The sequence below is a fragment of the Myotis yumanensis genome, unplaced genomic scaffold, assembly GCF_028538775.1.
Source record: "Myotis yumanensis isolate MYYU_CA2020_CCGP unplaced genomic scaffold, mMyoYum1.0.hap1 SCAF_2, whole genome shotgun sequence".
In the NCBI taxonomy this organism is placed as follows: domain Eukaryota; kingdom Metazoa; phylum Chordata; class Mammalia; order Chiroptera; family Vespertilionidae; genus Myotis; species Myotis yumanensis.
This window is the reverse complement of record NW_027223753.1, coordinates 34,764,034-34,780,076: the sequence shown is the minus strand read 5'-3', so window position 1 is coordinate 34,780,076 and position 16,043 is coordinate 34,764,034. Positions and strand designations below refer to the sequence as shown.

The window sequence follows — 16,043 nt, the reverse complement described above, 5'->3', positions numbered from 1 at the left end:
GGAGTTGACAGTGTGTTGAGACTGGGCAGAGTGAAAATACAGGTCAAAAATCATGCTATACTCTGGACTTCAAAGTCCAAGAATAAATGGGTCTGTGAAAATTTGTTAAAAAAGAAATAACTTTTACATTTTTTAAAAATGGAAACTATTCTCTACAAGCTACTGTGTCATGAACACACACACACACACACACACACACACTCACATATATACACACACTTTTAAACATACAGATACACCATAAAACAATATGTGTAGGGTACACTATATCAAGTATTAGATTTGAATATGAATAAATTCAGCTATTCGAAATAAAACTACATGAAAGAGAAAAGTGGAAATATTAAAATATAATCCCTTTAAGTGAAACAATACTAAATTTAGTAAACTTAAAATAATTTCCTTAGCAAATGTATAGAGTCCAGTAAGTCACAATAGTACTACCGTATCTAATGAACTGTGTACTCAGGATGATTCATAGGTTAACTCTTCTAAAGAGCTCACCATACATACACAGGGCAGATACAGGTGCCCAAATCAACAACAGAAACTCTGAGTGGGATTTCACCGACATCAAAATATTGTGAAAAGTAAATACGAACACCATGCTGACAAACACAAATAAAAACAGCTCACTTGGAACAAAATATTTACTTTGTATTTCTCTGCAGGTTATAAAAGTCGCAATTTCTTAAAACCCTTTTCTCCTATCCATACTAATCTGGGCACACTCAGTGACCCATAAATTAACATGAGGTGTACCAAAAGAGACTGGCCACTTTTCCGGAATAGGAACTCTACATTACAAGTATAAATAATTAGTTGGTTTTGCTAGGCTAAAATATCCATGCACTTTGTATATTGATCACTTCTCTCAAAACCTCCACTCTGGAGTCTTTTAACAGAATCCTCAAACAAATGCACAAATGTCCTCAGAGGCCTTTTCTCTAAAGACAAAGGCAGAATCCTATTGTTGGGAAAAGTCAACCTTATTATTGCATTTCCAATAGTACCATTCATCTTTCAGAGTGAGGGGCTGACCGCTACATCAGTGGTGTGACATTTGCAAAGCAACAGATTCTCAATTTATTATCTCAAGAATCAGGCAGGCGAGTCTCCCAGTCATGCATGATTTTTTTTTTTTCCGCCACAATCCTCCACCACCACAGAAAGAAACTTGTCTCACTCAAGCAGCTAAGGCAACCTAAAAATGATATCCCAGAGCTGTGGGGCTGCATCCCTCTTACCATAAATGAGCAGTTTCTTGACTCATTAATAACAATTTCCCTTCAAAGAGGTAATCTCATATCAGTCAGCCCCTCACCACCATGCACACATCCCAAAGGTTGCAGATATCTCAGCATCAGTCGCCGGCAGCCAGCTTTCCCACACTGAGTCCAGATGGACTGTACCAGAAGCCAATTCAGCGTTAATAACTACCTACTCCGCGCAGTGGAGAAGCCTTACATGGCACAATGGGCTAGGAAACAGCAGCCGGCTGAAACTGCAAATAAAAAAGACAACCAAATTCTCCAAAAGCACCAAAAGGGAGGAACAGAAATGAAAGCGTGAATTGTATTTCCTTGACTTCCATGAGAAAAATAAAAGAGAGAGAGAGAGAAAGAAAGAAAGAAAAAGAATCCTTTAGAAACATGGGGGGGGGGGGGGTTGGGGGGGGGGGATGAAGCAAGGGGAAAAACAAAACAAAAACCCCAAACAGATGCTGTCCAGAAAAAAGTGACAAAATATTACCTCATTATTTAACAAAGCAGCATTAAGCGTCCTGCTGATTTCAAACATCTTGCCACAGATTTTGTTTTAAGAGAAACAGATAGAATCCTTTGCAAAGCACTCCGTCTGCAAAGGGTTCTTCAATTTTCTTGCGCACCACGGAACAGTCAATATATTATTTCCCTAGAGTTCGCACATTAAAACCTCTAGTCAGTGAGCTGAATTTTCCCCTTATCTCACACACAGTAGACTCCTGTTATATGTACTGCTCTCTTTGCAAGAGCAGCCTGCCCCAAACATGGCTGGTGTTTAAACTACTCTTTAAAGTAACAGTTCACTATATAACCACCAGGTGGGTAGAGTGCACGGATTCAAATGAACCATCCTGAAAGATCGTGATTTTTTTTTTTCCTTTGGAATACCTTTTGGGTATAGGATGTGACATGAGAAATGCCAGCATTCTAATAGGCACCTTGTCTTGTCTCTCTCTCTGTATCTTGCCAAAATAAATTAATAAAATCCCTTCCCCAGACTTATAGTAAGAAAACAAAACAAAATACCCCACCAATTCTAAAAAGAACTGTGAAGAATGAGGCACACACAAGCTTTGTTTCATTCAGCAAAGGATGAATAAGGAAAATCCAATCAACGCAGAGCAAGGGGGAAAATCAAACACTCCATGGAAATACTTTCCTTTAGCAAAAAGAGAAAAATATTGACTCGTGATAAAAACCCAATTCAAAAATATGCGTATTGACAAAGCACATATAAGATGGAGACAAGAGTTTAAGGGTGCACCTTTTCTTCTGAATAAACTATTAGGTTTATTTGATATGGTCTTTCATGATGGGAAATAACCAAAAGCTTCAAAGGAAAGACACTGAAAACAAAACAAAAAAACACACAACCCAAATCCTAAGCATCTCTTCAAAAAACACAGTTACACAAATAGTTATAAACAACCACAAGAGCAAACTGATCACATATCTCTCCCCACTGCTGTTCTTTTCCTCTCAGATCAGCCTCGAAGTGGAACATTTCTGTGGTGAACTATTTTGGATGTATAGCTAACTTGGTGTCTCCTTTGTACATTTCTATTCCAATTAATCTGCTCCTCTGCCAGGAACAAATAGAATGTCCCAGGTTGAAAGCCCCAGGTGATGGAGGGGGATGCTGAAAAGATAAAGAAACACCTGAACAAAAATAAATCTCATCACTTATATTGTTATAGGGCCTGATTTTAAGGAGGATTTTATTACTGACAGAGCATGCAAGCACCATTGTACGTTCCAGCATATCCAAAAGAGAAACGAACGCACACAGATACCTGGGATTTTGTTTTCTTGGCTGAACAAAATTAAAGCCTTGGAACTTCCACATCCTCTTGCAAACTCGGATGTTGATACTAGTATTTTTCCAGCCCATCCAAGCAACATTTAGCCTCTCCCAACAGGGACTGTCTCCTTCATCTTTAAGTCAAGGCTGCATCACCTAATACCATTTAACCTCCTCGCATATATTAAGTTTCAAGTGACAATTTTTAATTGGGGAGTGAGAAGGAGTTGCTCTCATCAAATTCTGGTTGTATGAAATAAGCTAATTTGTACACTCACCATATGTCTTAAGCACTAATTAAAAAATGTTACTTTCTTCAAACATTAAAATGTAATCAGCCTAGTAAATAAAAAATTCTCGAGTTTTGTGCCTTGGTGATAATTTAAAGAGTATTCATCTCAAGGTAACCTCTCTATTTTGATTACCAGGGGAGGCTTAAAAAGAGGAAAAGATACCGGGGGCTGTGTGAGTGAGAAAAGAAAACCACAACTGTACGTAGCTGCACAAAGGAAAATAAGATGAAGCGGGTTTTTAAGGACCCATAGTCTTGTTACCCTGAGGCAAATCCAGCCAATCAATACCACCCATTGACGGTCTACCATCTGCCATGCTACCCAGTGATGTGGCTGAACAGACCTGTTCCATATGACCGTAGCCGGCTCATTTTCAGTCGATTAGGGCAGTTCCAGAGCATTCACGTGCATAGCACAAAACTCCAAGTCAGACTGAGCCTCTCTCTCTTCACACCAGTCCCTCCGAGCGCAGCTGCGGACCTTTGCCTCCTGTTCCGGGTGTCTGGATTACCCCTTCTTGCCCCTCAATTGAATTAGCAAAATGGGGTGGGAAGGTAGAGCAAACAGACACTCACAAATACACACACACACACACACATTGCTGGTCCTTCTCAGTGTCCTACAGAGATTGGGAATTTCATGTGCTCTGCCCTAATATGATTATGGCACACCATTTAAACAGCGTCATCAGTGGTTAGGACCTGACATTTTCCTGTGGCTCAATTTCTTTTTATCTTCTCCTTCTTCCTTCGAACAATAAATCTAAACTGCTGGCATTTCTTCCTTCAGGGAAGATACTTTTCAGTGTGCCCAGACAGTGCTATATTATATTTAAAGGCTTTTAAAAGCATTTAAGCATAATTTTCCTTTGATGAACTGTGGTGCTGGGTTTGTCTTTTTGTGTGTTTTCCTGTAGAAACATTATATCAAATTTTATAGGAAAATACAAACATACTGCAGAGACAAGATGCACCTGACATGGAGTCCACTTGTAGGGTCAGGAATCCACGGTGGATGGTCTCTTAGAAATAAACTAGAGGCCCGGTGCACGAGATTCGTGCACTGGGGAATCCCTCAGCCTGGTCTGCACCTTTTTGCAGTCCAGGACCCATTGGGGGATGTTTGCCCCTGGGGATCGGGCCTAAGCCAGCAGGCAGACATCCCTCTAATAGTCTGGGGCTCTCAAAGTCTGGGACCCCTCACTCCTGCCACTGCCACTGCGCTCGCCAGCCGTGAGCCCGGCTTCTGGCTGAGCGGTGCTCCCCTGTGGGAGCGCACTGACCACCAGGGGGCAGTTCCTGTGTTGAGCATCTTCCCCCTGGTGGTCAGTGTGCATTATAGCGACTGGTCATTCCATCATTTGGTCTATTTGCTTATTAGGCTTTTATGATATAGGATGACCTGACAGTGTGATGCCTTCCTCTTCCTAAGTAGTTCTGTCTACTGCAGTGATGGCGAACCTATGACACGCGTGTCAGAGGTGACACACGAACTCATTTTTTTGGTTGATTTTTCTTTGTTAAATGGCATTTAAATATATAAAATAAATATCAAAAATATAAGTCTTTGTTTTACTATGGTTGCAAATATCAAAAAATGTCTATATGTGACACAGCACCAGAGTAAAGTTAGGGTTTTTCAAAATACTGACACGCTAAGCTCAAAAGGTTCGCCATCACTGGTCTACTGCATATTGTGGGAAAGAGCTAGGAGAATGCTACAGTGTGGGAAATATAGACAAATGGCTGTTTAATCCACTTAAATTGCCAAGAACTCACCTGGGCAGGTAACCTAACCTAAGGTCAATTCACATTTGATCTTCCCGTCTTCTTTCCATGCTACTAAGCCTTCTGCTAAAAGCAGAAGGATTATTCCCAGAATCACTGTGACTTTGACCGCACTCTTCAAGCACTAGGGTGTTTTTTCTGGGAAAGAAAATGTAAAGGACAGAAAAACTGCCTTATTTACAAAATTCTAAAAAAGGTGAAAACACATTTATCCAAGAAATCTAATTTTGGTGGAGTCTCTGTCTGAAATTTTCACTGCTATCTCCTTCAAAATAGCCCAAGAAAACTCAGCAGGGTCAACATGTGAATACACAGATTTCTGAAGATCCCTCCATGAAGGAATTTTGGGGGAATTTTCATTTCAGTTCAGATGACCTTTACTAAAAATAAAAAACAAAGAAACAAGCAAAAAAATCATACTCTAAATATAAATCTTTACCAATCAAAGGCCACTGAGCAGATGAAGTATGTAGTAGCTACCATACCATTGAAGGGTATATAGTGTTTAACCAGATTATACTCTTTTGATAATAATTCAATATAGAATTGTTTAAAGTTCTGGACTCAGTTATAATTCTGTAACCACAAATAAAGAAATATCTATAACAATAAAAGCGTAATATACTAATTAGACTGTTCAGCTGAACGACCTTCCAAAAGTCATTCCAGATGTCCTTCTGGATGAAGCCACGGCGGTGGGGCTGAGGCAGAGGTGGTTAGGGGCAATCAGGCAGGCAGGCAGAGTGGTTAGGGTGATCAGGCAGGCAGGCAAGTGGTTAGGGGCAATCAGGCAGGCAGGCAGGTGAGCAGTTAGGGGTGATCAGGTAGGCAGGCAGAGTGGTTAGGGTGATCAGGCAGGCAGGCAGAGTGCTTAGGGATGATGAAACAGGCAGGCAGAGTGGTTAGGGGCGATAAGGTAGGCAGGGAGGCCAGCGGTTAGGAGCCAGCAGACCCAGATTACCAAAGGGATGTCCAATTACCAGTTTAGGCCTGATCAGGCCTAAACCGGCAGTCAGACATTCTCCAAGGGGTCCCAGATTGTGAGAAGGTGCAGGCTGGGCTGAGTGACACCTCCCTCCCCGCCCCCATGCACAAATTTCGTGCTCCGGGCCTCTAGTATGTATCATAAAAGTCAAGAAGAGTCATTTGTAGAAGGTGGGAGAAGTGAAGGAAGGAAAGGTAAACGGAGGGGAGAAGAAGAAAAAATAATAGTACTTAAAAAGTGCAAATAAACACTGCTTTTACCAGAAGTCTGCTGTATACCAAACACTGCGCTGCGTACTTGACATGCACAATTTTGCACAACATAATACTAGTGACAATGGTTATATCTAAACATCCCTCTAGAAAGATTTCTTCCCCATCTAAAAGTACGGTCTTTCCTCCACGACTTCATAGAAGAATGTGCTTGAGGGAGATGGGCATAGACAAGAAGAGAAAGGAAAGACAGAATGGAAGGCATGCTCAATTTTTTCTCAACTAAAAATGACCAAGAGATTTCTTTGTGATGTGTTTCTTAATCAGACATGTCCTCAAAACGTATTTCATTTAATCTATCATTGTGATTAGGCTATAAATCTGGAGTGAGAGAGATATAAAGGACTAAAACTAGAAAGCAAAATATCTTAAAAGGCAGAATGAGTGCTTGATTGAGTCCTCAGTCTCACTCCCTAATAGTAAATATTGATTGAATGAACTTCTATCTCCTTATAGCACAGCATCCAGTTATTGTGAATGAATGAACACCAATAGTTTCACTCACCATCACCTCAAATACTTTCCAAGCCCTATGTCATTCCATTTAGGGTTCATTGAGCACCTTCTTAGCGGAAAATGTAAAATGGTCAAAATAATACTGCCTTTAAGGTTTGTTCCAGGATTAAGACAGATATAAGCTTGGTGGAGGCAGCACTCTAAATGGTAGCTATTATTAATATGGAGAATAGTTAAAAAACTATGAATTAGTACCTAGCTACAAGATAATCTGATCATTTTGAAGAAGATGCAACTCAAAGATTCTCAAAACAATTAGAGAATAAGGCAATAATAATGAAGAAAGTCTGAATGGTCTACTCCAGTTCTAATGAAATATACCTGCTGCAGATAAACATTTCCTTAGTCCAACGGCAAAGTTCAGTGTTAAATTCTTAGTGAGAAGAATAAAAAGAAATACAAGTCATAGTATCCATCTTTATGGAGTTTATATTCTGCTTGGAAAGAAGCTTTCTTTTTTATGCAACAATTCTAGTAGTGTAAGGAAGAATGTTAAAAGAATAGTATCAGAACAAAATGTTGAAGTTTATTCAGTTTAGGTTCCACAGATAAGTGAAATAATATGGCATTTGTCTTTCTCTGATTGACTTATTTTACATAGCATAATATCCTCTAGGTCCATCCATGTTGTCACGAATGGTAAGATTTCATTCTTTTTCATGGCTGAGTAATATTCCATTGTATTTGTAAGGTATATAAATGTCTAATCACTATGTTGTACACCTGAAACTAATATAACATTGTATTAGTAAACCAACTGTAATTGAAAAATAAAAATGATAAAGGATAGTTAGTGGTACTGATGCCATCTGGAGTAATGGGAGAAGGCTTCATGGAAGAAGCTGGAACTGAGGCTCAGATTAAAGGACGATAGGATTTGTCTAGGAAAATGCAGGATATTTCATATAAAAACAAAGGTGGGGGAGGAGGGCAGGAAGGGGATAATGACAGTAAGTTCATTAGAGTGAGACCCCTCCAAAAGTTCCTCTGAATCTATTCTAACCTCTTCCATTTTTTAAAATGATAAATAGAAGAATATTATAATATGACTAGAGGCCTGGTGCACGAAATTCGTGCATGGGGGGGGGGGGGGGTGTCCCTCAGCCCAGCCTGCACCCTCTGGGATTGGGCCTAAACGGGCAGTTGGACATCCCTCTCACAATCCAGGACTGCTGGCTCCCAACCGCTTGCCTGCCTGCCTGCCTTATTGCCCCTACTTGCTTCTGCCTGCCAGCCTGATCATCCCTTAACCACTCCCCTGCCAGCCTGATTGGCCCCAACTGCTCTCCCCTACCGGCCTGGTCACCCCTAACTACCCTCTCCTGCAGGCCTGGTCGCCCCCAACTGCCCTCCCCTGCAGGCCTTGTCCCTCCCAACTGCCCTCCCCTGATGGCCTTATCCCTCCCAACTGCCCTCCTCTGCCGGCCCAGTCACCCCCAACTGCCTTCCCCTGCAGGCCTGGTCACCCCCAACTGCCCTCCCCTGCTGGCCATCTTTGACAACATGGGGGCGACCATCTTGTGTGTTGGAGTGATGGTCAATTTGCATATTGCCTCTTTATTATATAGGATGAGTGTGGAAGAGCAAACCTCTTATTTAGTAAGTATTTTTGTAAAAGAAACAGGAATTAGTATTTATTGAGCCTCCACTATGTGTCACACATTACGTTATGTAATCTGCCTATAAATCTCATTTAATCTCACAACTCTGAGGCTTCCAAAAAGGAAACTAAAGACTAGAAAATTTAAGTGATTTTCTGAAGATCATACAGCTAGTAAGAGGCAAATTTAGGTTTCAAACTTATATATGTCCAAACATTGTCCACACTTTTCACTATAAATACTACCTTATGTAGAAAATTGTAGATCTACAGAAATCTCAGTCTTATTCTGTTTCATTCTGTACTCAGAAACCAATATTCAGAGTAATGTTGTTGACATCTGCTGACATTAAAAACAGTAATAATTAAACAAAACAAAACAAAACAAAACTAACCTGTGCTGGCAATTTCAGTATTCTGCCACCAGGTCATAAGAATCCTGGTCCCGAGAGACTTACAAGAGGCATGTTTTTGCTTGCTATTATTTTGTGTGCTATTCCCTTCTCCATCTCCATAAGCGGAGTAAACAGTGACTGGTCTTTATATGGAATCACCTACTAAAGCCCCAAGACATTAATCTTTCCAAATTTTATTTATCAAACATTTAACTGTGAGCATAACACTAAACTTCAACATTTTTTAAACAATTCTGTTATAGACTGTATTCAATGAATTATAGTCCTTTGTTACGTTCACACTGTTCGGTGAGCTTGCAGCGTAGAAATTGTATGTTATTTGCCCATAACCCCAGCACAGAGAATACCAATGCCTGGAACATGGTGGGCATTCGATAAAAGAACATAAATAATTGATTCTAAATATTTTTGAAAAACTTTTGAACCAAATGCTTAGGGCACATTATCTGGTTCTTTATTCGTTAATACATAACTTTCTTTATCAAGTCACACGTAATGCTGAGTTATTATAAAAAGCCCTTTCTTGAGGTTGTTCATCAGCAGAAACAATTCTCTCAGTGCTCAGACGCTTCTTTTTGCCTTAGCCATGGACAGTCTACATTCATGATAAGCTCTGCCCATCTCAGTTGCCTAGTTTACCTTTCCAACTTCTTATGCACAGAAAGGTTGCTTCCTTTCTATATGGGAGGTGAAGAAAAAAACACGAAAAACAAGAAAGGCATGCTATACCACTGTCAGAAAGAGACAACTCTCCACTTGACCCTCTTTAGTTCTTCCCCTCTCTGACTCTGAAGCTGGAGGGGAAGGGGGGCGGGTGATGATTTAACTACTTTTAAGTAGAAGAGTAAAGTTACACATCAGTGCTGAGTAGCTCATTTCCCTTAGCAACTGCTTAGCAACGGCAGCTTCAAGTTCAAAATACCTCCTTGAAAAGGATAACATCTTTAACAAAGATGAGTATTTTTTTAATGTAAGGTTTTTGAACAGAAGTTTTAACATTATAACCCCCAAAGCCTTGTAGACCACAAATACCTATTTAATGCTGACCTTCTTGTAAAATAATATTATGTGGTAACCATAATGATGCCGGGCTCCTGTAAAATTCCAGGCCCTGGAAAAACTGGTCCTACTCTGAAATTATTCACAAATACACAACTTTTATTTTACAGTCACCATTAATCCTAGGGTATTACAGAAATTATACTAAAGCTCTCTTAAAAGGGTTATTGATACTGACCTCACTATTCAGTTTACTCCCTTACTGAGAAGAGTGAAGAACAGGTTTTAAAGCCTAAATTATGGTTTTATAAGCTAAATTACATGCAACCCAAGGTTCTTTGGACAGTTTGAAAAAAAAATGTAAAAAATAATTCCAACTTTACCCCAAATGTTATTATTTGATACCTACCTTGCCAGCCTTATAATCCATAAAATGGATCATGTGATAATCAGATAATCATCACATTTAACTGTTTTTACATTGTTAGTGAAATGAGAATGCCTGCAAAAGGTTTTCTAGCCTTCTACAATGCTCAGTGCTGGGGATATAAAATGTGTGTGTCATACAAGTTTTGCATATCATTAAAACTTCCATCTTGTTCAAGAATTTTGAAACTCTTTTTTTGTCTTAAAGGTTCTACAATTCAAATAATATATAAACTTCTGCTTGAAATTTGTTCTTTATTTTCTATTAGCACACGGGCACCTCAGGACACAAGGAAACAAAATACACAAGAGTTTAGAACAGTAATTTCAATGGATTTCTTCACTGCTAAAAAATTATTATCATGTAAGCCCACATAATCTATTTGTGCCAATTCCAAGCTATGGAACCAAAAGACAGTTCTTTCTGCCTATATCTTTTACTTGGTATCAGCAGATAGCCAAACTGTTCCATCCAACTGACATGAAATTGTACACATTCCCATGTATAGGGGGTTGTGCTGAAGAAAATGTCTAGAACAGTGGCCCTTACACACAATAAGTGTTCAGTGTGTGTTCCTGAAAGTAAATTCCATTTTAAATCACTAAGGAGCGTAGCAAGAGGAGCCAGGAGTCCTCAAGGCCAATTCTATCTCTACTGCTAATAATTCTAAGACCTTGTGCAAATCACTTCTCCTCTTTGAACCAGAATCTTCCTGAGTAAATAAAAAAGGAAAATAGATGATTTCTGAAGTCTCCACCAGCTCTAATATGTCAAAGTCTATAAATAAATAGTTTTTAATTAGTAAACAAATTTTGTGGTAAGATTAACTCCAACTTTCAACTAATTGCACAGTATAAAAATGCTGGCTAAAGGGAAATCAAGCTTCTGAAGGAGATTTAAAAATCTGCCTCAAATAAAGAGCCAGGTTACACACATGTTCCAATATCTAGTCTGCTCACCAGTGTTATTGTAATAAAATGCAGAACTGGAGATGGCTGGTTAAAAGCATTAGAACCAAGGGCTTGGACCAGGACCTTGACTAAGTACAGCTACTCACTGAACTTCAGTGTCATCATATTTAAAATGTGGACAATAATAATGCTACGGTCGTGAGCCTTAAATCAGATGTGTAAGGCGCATATTACAGAGTATGTGATATCCTGTTAAGTACTCAAAATGTTAACTACTTTTTATAAAACACATGGTTTAACCTATGCTCTGTTACTCTTTTAACCTTCCATTATCCTCACTCCTTATATCAAGTCCAATTATTCATTAGGACATTCAAGGCTCTATATGACCTGACCTTCACTTAAGCTTCCTAACTCATTTGGAACATTCCCTTCCACATATGCAGTTCTAGACATGCCAGTCTATTCTCCCATATCATTTGGTCCTTTTACCCATGCCTTTGTTCCTGCTGTTTCTTCCATTTGGAATGCCTTCTCTCCCTGGAAAATTATACTCATCCTTCAAGGTTTCAACCTCACTAAGCAAAATGAGCTGTTTCATTATCTGAACTTTAATAGCAATTTCTTCTTCCTGCCTTAGATCTCATGCCAGAGTAGCACCACAGTTGTTCACAGGTCTGTCTCTCTGAGCTGTTTTCAAGATACTCCAGGGCAAGAACTGTCCTTAGTTGTCTTTGTTCTCCTCCAGCTGAGGACCTGGCTGTCTCAGAGTCCATCCCAGCAAATATGTGTTAAAGTAAAGTATGTGTTAAAGTAAAATGAATATATTCACATGATGGGCTAAGCTATGGCTTCTCTTAGAAATCAATGAAAAATAGATGAATCCCGCCCCCCTCACACCCCAAATGAGCTTTTAGACTCTATCCCTCCACAGAATCACTTTTATGATAAAAGAAATTTCTGCCAAATATGATATTTTTGTTCTCTAGAAATGTTCATGCTACTAAAAATCAGAAACTCTAAAGTAGAAGTCACTCTCTAGGACAAATTCATTGAGCTAAAACATTGAGTTTTCTCAAAAGAGACATTGTTTTATGTCTAGAAGTGGCAATTCTCTGGTTGCAACCTTATTTACTGAATATGATGTGAGGGTTTGCACACAGAATTCGTGATTCTATAGCTGGCAAGGTCTTCACCCACAGAGAACTCCAATAAGGCTTGGATGGTGTGAAAGATATGGAAAATAGAATGGTACTGCCAATGGTGCAGCCTAAAGTATGAATTCATCATCTGCCCACATTCCTATATTCCATGCAACCAGGATGCTGGAAAAACTTTGACAAATGCCTAAGAGAATCAACAGCATATACTAAATATTATTTAACTAATGTTACTGCTTATATAGACAGGAACATTAGTTGATATTTAATATATGTATGTATATGTATCCTATATTATAAAGAGGTAATATGCAAATTAACCCTCACACCCTCACCAGATGGCTGCCTACGACCAGGCCGGCAGGGAGGTTAGTGAGGGATGACCAAACGACTGAACAAGCAGGCTGCATGGAGCAACCAGGCTGGTGGAGGGGGGGAGGCGTGAGGGGCAACCAGGCTAGTAGGGGGGGCAGTTGGGGGCGACCAGACCAGCAGTCGGACATCCCCCGAGGGGTCCTGGATTAGAGAGGTTGCAGGCTAGGCTGAGGGGACCCCCTCATCACATGCATGAATTTCATGCACCAGGCCTCTAGTATGTGTATAAAATAATATCATTATGTGATTATATTATACTAGAGGCCCAGTGCATGAAATTTGTGCACTTGAAGGGGGGTGGGGTCCTTCAGCCTGGCCTGTGCCCTCTCGCAGTCAGGGAGCCCTGCGATTGATCGCCCCGAAGAAGGAGGCCCTGCCTACTGCCTCCAGCTGGGTAGCTTGGGCCTCTTTTTTTGAGGTGATTGTGGAGCCCCCTGGCCAGTGGCCTGGGCCTCCCTCTGCAGGGCAATCGTGGGGTGATGGCAGGGCCCCGCGACCAATTGCATCACACCCGCCTTGGCAGCGGCATTCAGTGCTTGGTCGCTGCGGCGCCCATGACCCAGGAGGGACCGAGAGGTCAGCAGTTCAGCCCACTCGCCAGTCCCCACCCACCCGAGCCTTCTGCGCACGCAGCCTGGCATTCAGGCATCCATTCGGTCGTTTTGGACGTTACGGACCCTGGCTCTTTATATATTAGGATATGAAATTAGTTTAAGGAGAGTAAGTGGTTCTTCATTGTAGGAGCACCAGGCAGTTTAGCCAGTTTGTAACTCCAGAGGATTTACTTTCAATCTTTTTTCAGTAAGTACTTTTTAAAATAAATAAACTAGAGACCTGATGCATGAAATTCGTGCAAGATTAGGCCTTTGAAGCCCCAGCTGCCTCAGCCCTTGCAGCCCCAGGTTCTTCTGGAAGGTTGTCCGGACGGTCATTCCACTGTTCAGACACTCGGTCTATTTGCTATTATGCTTTTATTAATATAGATGTTTATGAAAATCCTAATATATAAACAAATAAAATAGTGCTGTTCTCTTGTTTGGGAGAAGAGTGGGCTCCCCTAAACATTTACCCCATACCCACACACTTCCTGGGGCACTCTGAGGACCGCAGCACCCAGTGAGAAAACTAGCCTAGTCTAGTCTAAATGAGACTACAGTGGGGAAAAGAGTGAATTGGGAATCAAAAGACTTGGGTTCTAGTATCAATGCTATCATCCAAGCCCAAGCCTCCTTGTCCAGTGCATCTAATCCAAAGCATTTGATAATTGCTCTCCCAGATTCCAAATGGGATGTCTGTTTCTGAGGCTTCCAAAACATCTAGGATAATAGTGCTTATTCCTCTTATGTTTTCTACATGTCTTAAAGCGTCACAATTAATCTACTTCCCAAATATTCTTCACTTACAGAAACCAAAGTACAACCATTAACAGTGGGGACACTCATTGTTGACAACACAGGTTTCACAAGAACCCAGAGAGGACTTGGTGTTTTGATCTTGTCCTTCAAGATCTACCTCTCTCCAATCAAGAAAAGTTGTCTATAAACTTCACAATAGTCCTGCCAACAACCTAGCTGTGTATATTCTATTTCCTTAATTTCACTTATATCCACCATTACTGCCTTGGTTCAAGTCTCTGCATCTCTCTCCTGGATAATTACCATCAACATATCCTTACCTCCAGTTTTGACTGAATACTATTTACCAGTCACAGTTGACCTTTCTAAAATTCCGGTCTAATCACATTGCTTCTTTGATTAACATTGATCAATGCCCATCCCCTCTTCTGCTGAAATTTTCAATGAGTGGTCTGTGAAGGGTAGCCAGCAGGCCTCTAATGGACTCCACAAGTTTATAGGATGTTGTTTCATGACACAAATGTATGTAGACTTTTGAAAGTCTGTTTCTCCTACCAGGCTCGAGCTCCTGTCTGATTTATAGTAAGCAATGGTTGAATAAATTTAAAAAATGCAGCCTTCCCTAAACAAAGCTTCCAAATTTCTGCTTTCCTCATTTTTAAGCTGCAGAAAGCTATAGGTAGCTCTGTTTCATTTACAAAGTACTTTCAAAAAGTAACTACTATCTACGGAGCATTTACTGTGTCAGGCACTAGTCTTAGCTCTTTACATGCATTAACTCACTTACTATCACAACCATCCTATAAGGTAGGTACTATTCTTGTTACTTCTGCACTGACAGATGAGGACATCTATGGCAGAGGGGTTAAGTATCATACATTGATTCATTATAATCATTCAATAAACACAGAGTGCTTACTGTGCTGTAAGAAAGACAGGATATGTACAATCACGTCTTATTCATTCTTAGGGATCCCTGGAGTATCCAGAACAAAATCACATTCAATAAATATCTGCTGAATAAGTGTTGAATTGGTGCTCCTGAAATCTGGTACCACTTTCCTTGACTAATGCTTGAGAGAAGAGACCCCTCCTTCCTTCTCTGGGTCAAACCCAGAGACTTTTGAGAGAGTAAGGAGGCTCTGCCAATAATAATAGAGACAACAGGCACAAACCAGCATTATCTAAGGCAAATCAGTTTACATGGTCACACTACCTATGACCAACTTAACTTAATACCTACCTCTGGGTATTGACAAAGTCCTTGGCTAATATGTGCTAGTGTGATCAACCTTCTTGCTAAGATACTTAGCACAGCAATGTGTGAGGGGAATTTGGCAAAAAAAGAGAAAAAAAATAAGAAAAAGGCCATTATCCAGAAAACCCACTGATACTCACACTACAGGGACATGCTCTGGAATTACATCTGGGAAACAAGTTAGGTAAATAAAAATGTACACTTTTGAATATGTCTTTATACAAGCTATTTTCTCTGCCTGGAACACAATTTCCCCTGCTTCTTCTGCTTGGTGAACACATACTCATCCCTCAAAATCAAGTTAAAGTGTTAATTCCCATGAATTCATTCAGAAAATATTTATTGAGCATCTACTATGTGGCAGACACCAGGGATTCAACACTAAACAAGGCACACAAATCCCCTGCCTTGGGAGTTTACAATGGCCTGGGAGCAGAAGGTAAAGCCTCCCAGTTTTCCCCAGAAAGAATTAGCAGCTCCCTATTTGACCTCTCACAGAACTTGTTCCTCAGATTACTCCATTCCTCTGGGAATTGCAATTACTGTTTTCCATGTCCACCTTCCACTCAAGACTGTGAGCTCTTTGAGGGCAAGAACCCATCTTCATCTGTCACCCATGACTG

The 16,043-nt window shown here is 40.3% G+C and overlaps 1 protein-coding gene across 3 annotated transcripts in view; it reads right to left on the bottom strand.

Annotated features, from left to right (window-relative positions):
• The window catches only part of ELAVL4 (ELAV like RNA binding protein 4), a 146,860-nt gene that overhangs the window by 90,213 nt on the left and 40,604 nt on the right, over positions 1-16,043 (bottom strand). Inside the window, exon 1 of one of the 3 annotated variants that reach the window (XM_070405083.1) lies at positions 1,753-1,946. The exons of 1 other annotated variant lie outside the window; for it this stretch is intronic. In XM_070405083.1, the coding sequence (XP_070261184.1) occupies positions 1,753-1,800 (48 nt within the window). In that variant the 5' untranslated portion in view covers positions 1,801-1,946. Of the gene's footprint in view, positions 1-1,247; positions 1,273-1,752; positions 1,947-16,043 lie in introns of those variants that run through there. One more of the 3 variants, XM_070405089.1, reaches the window with a different exon arrangement.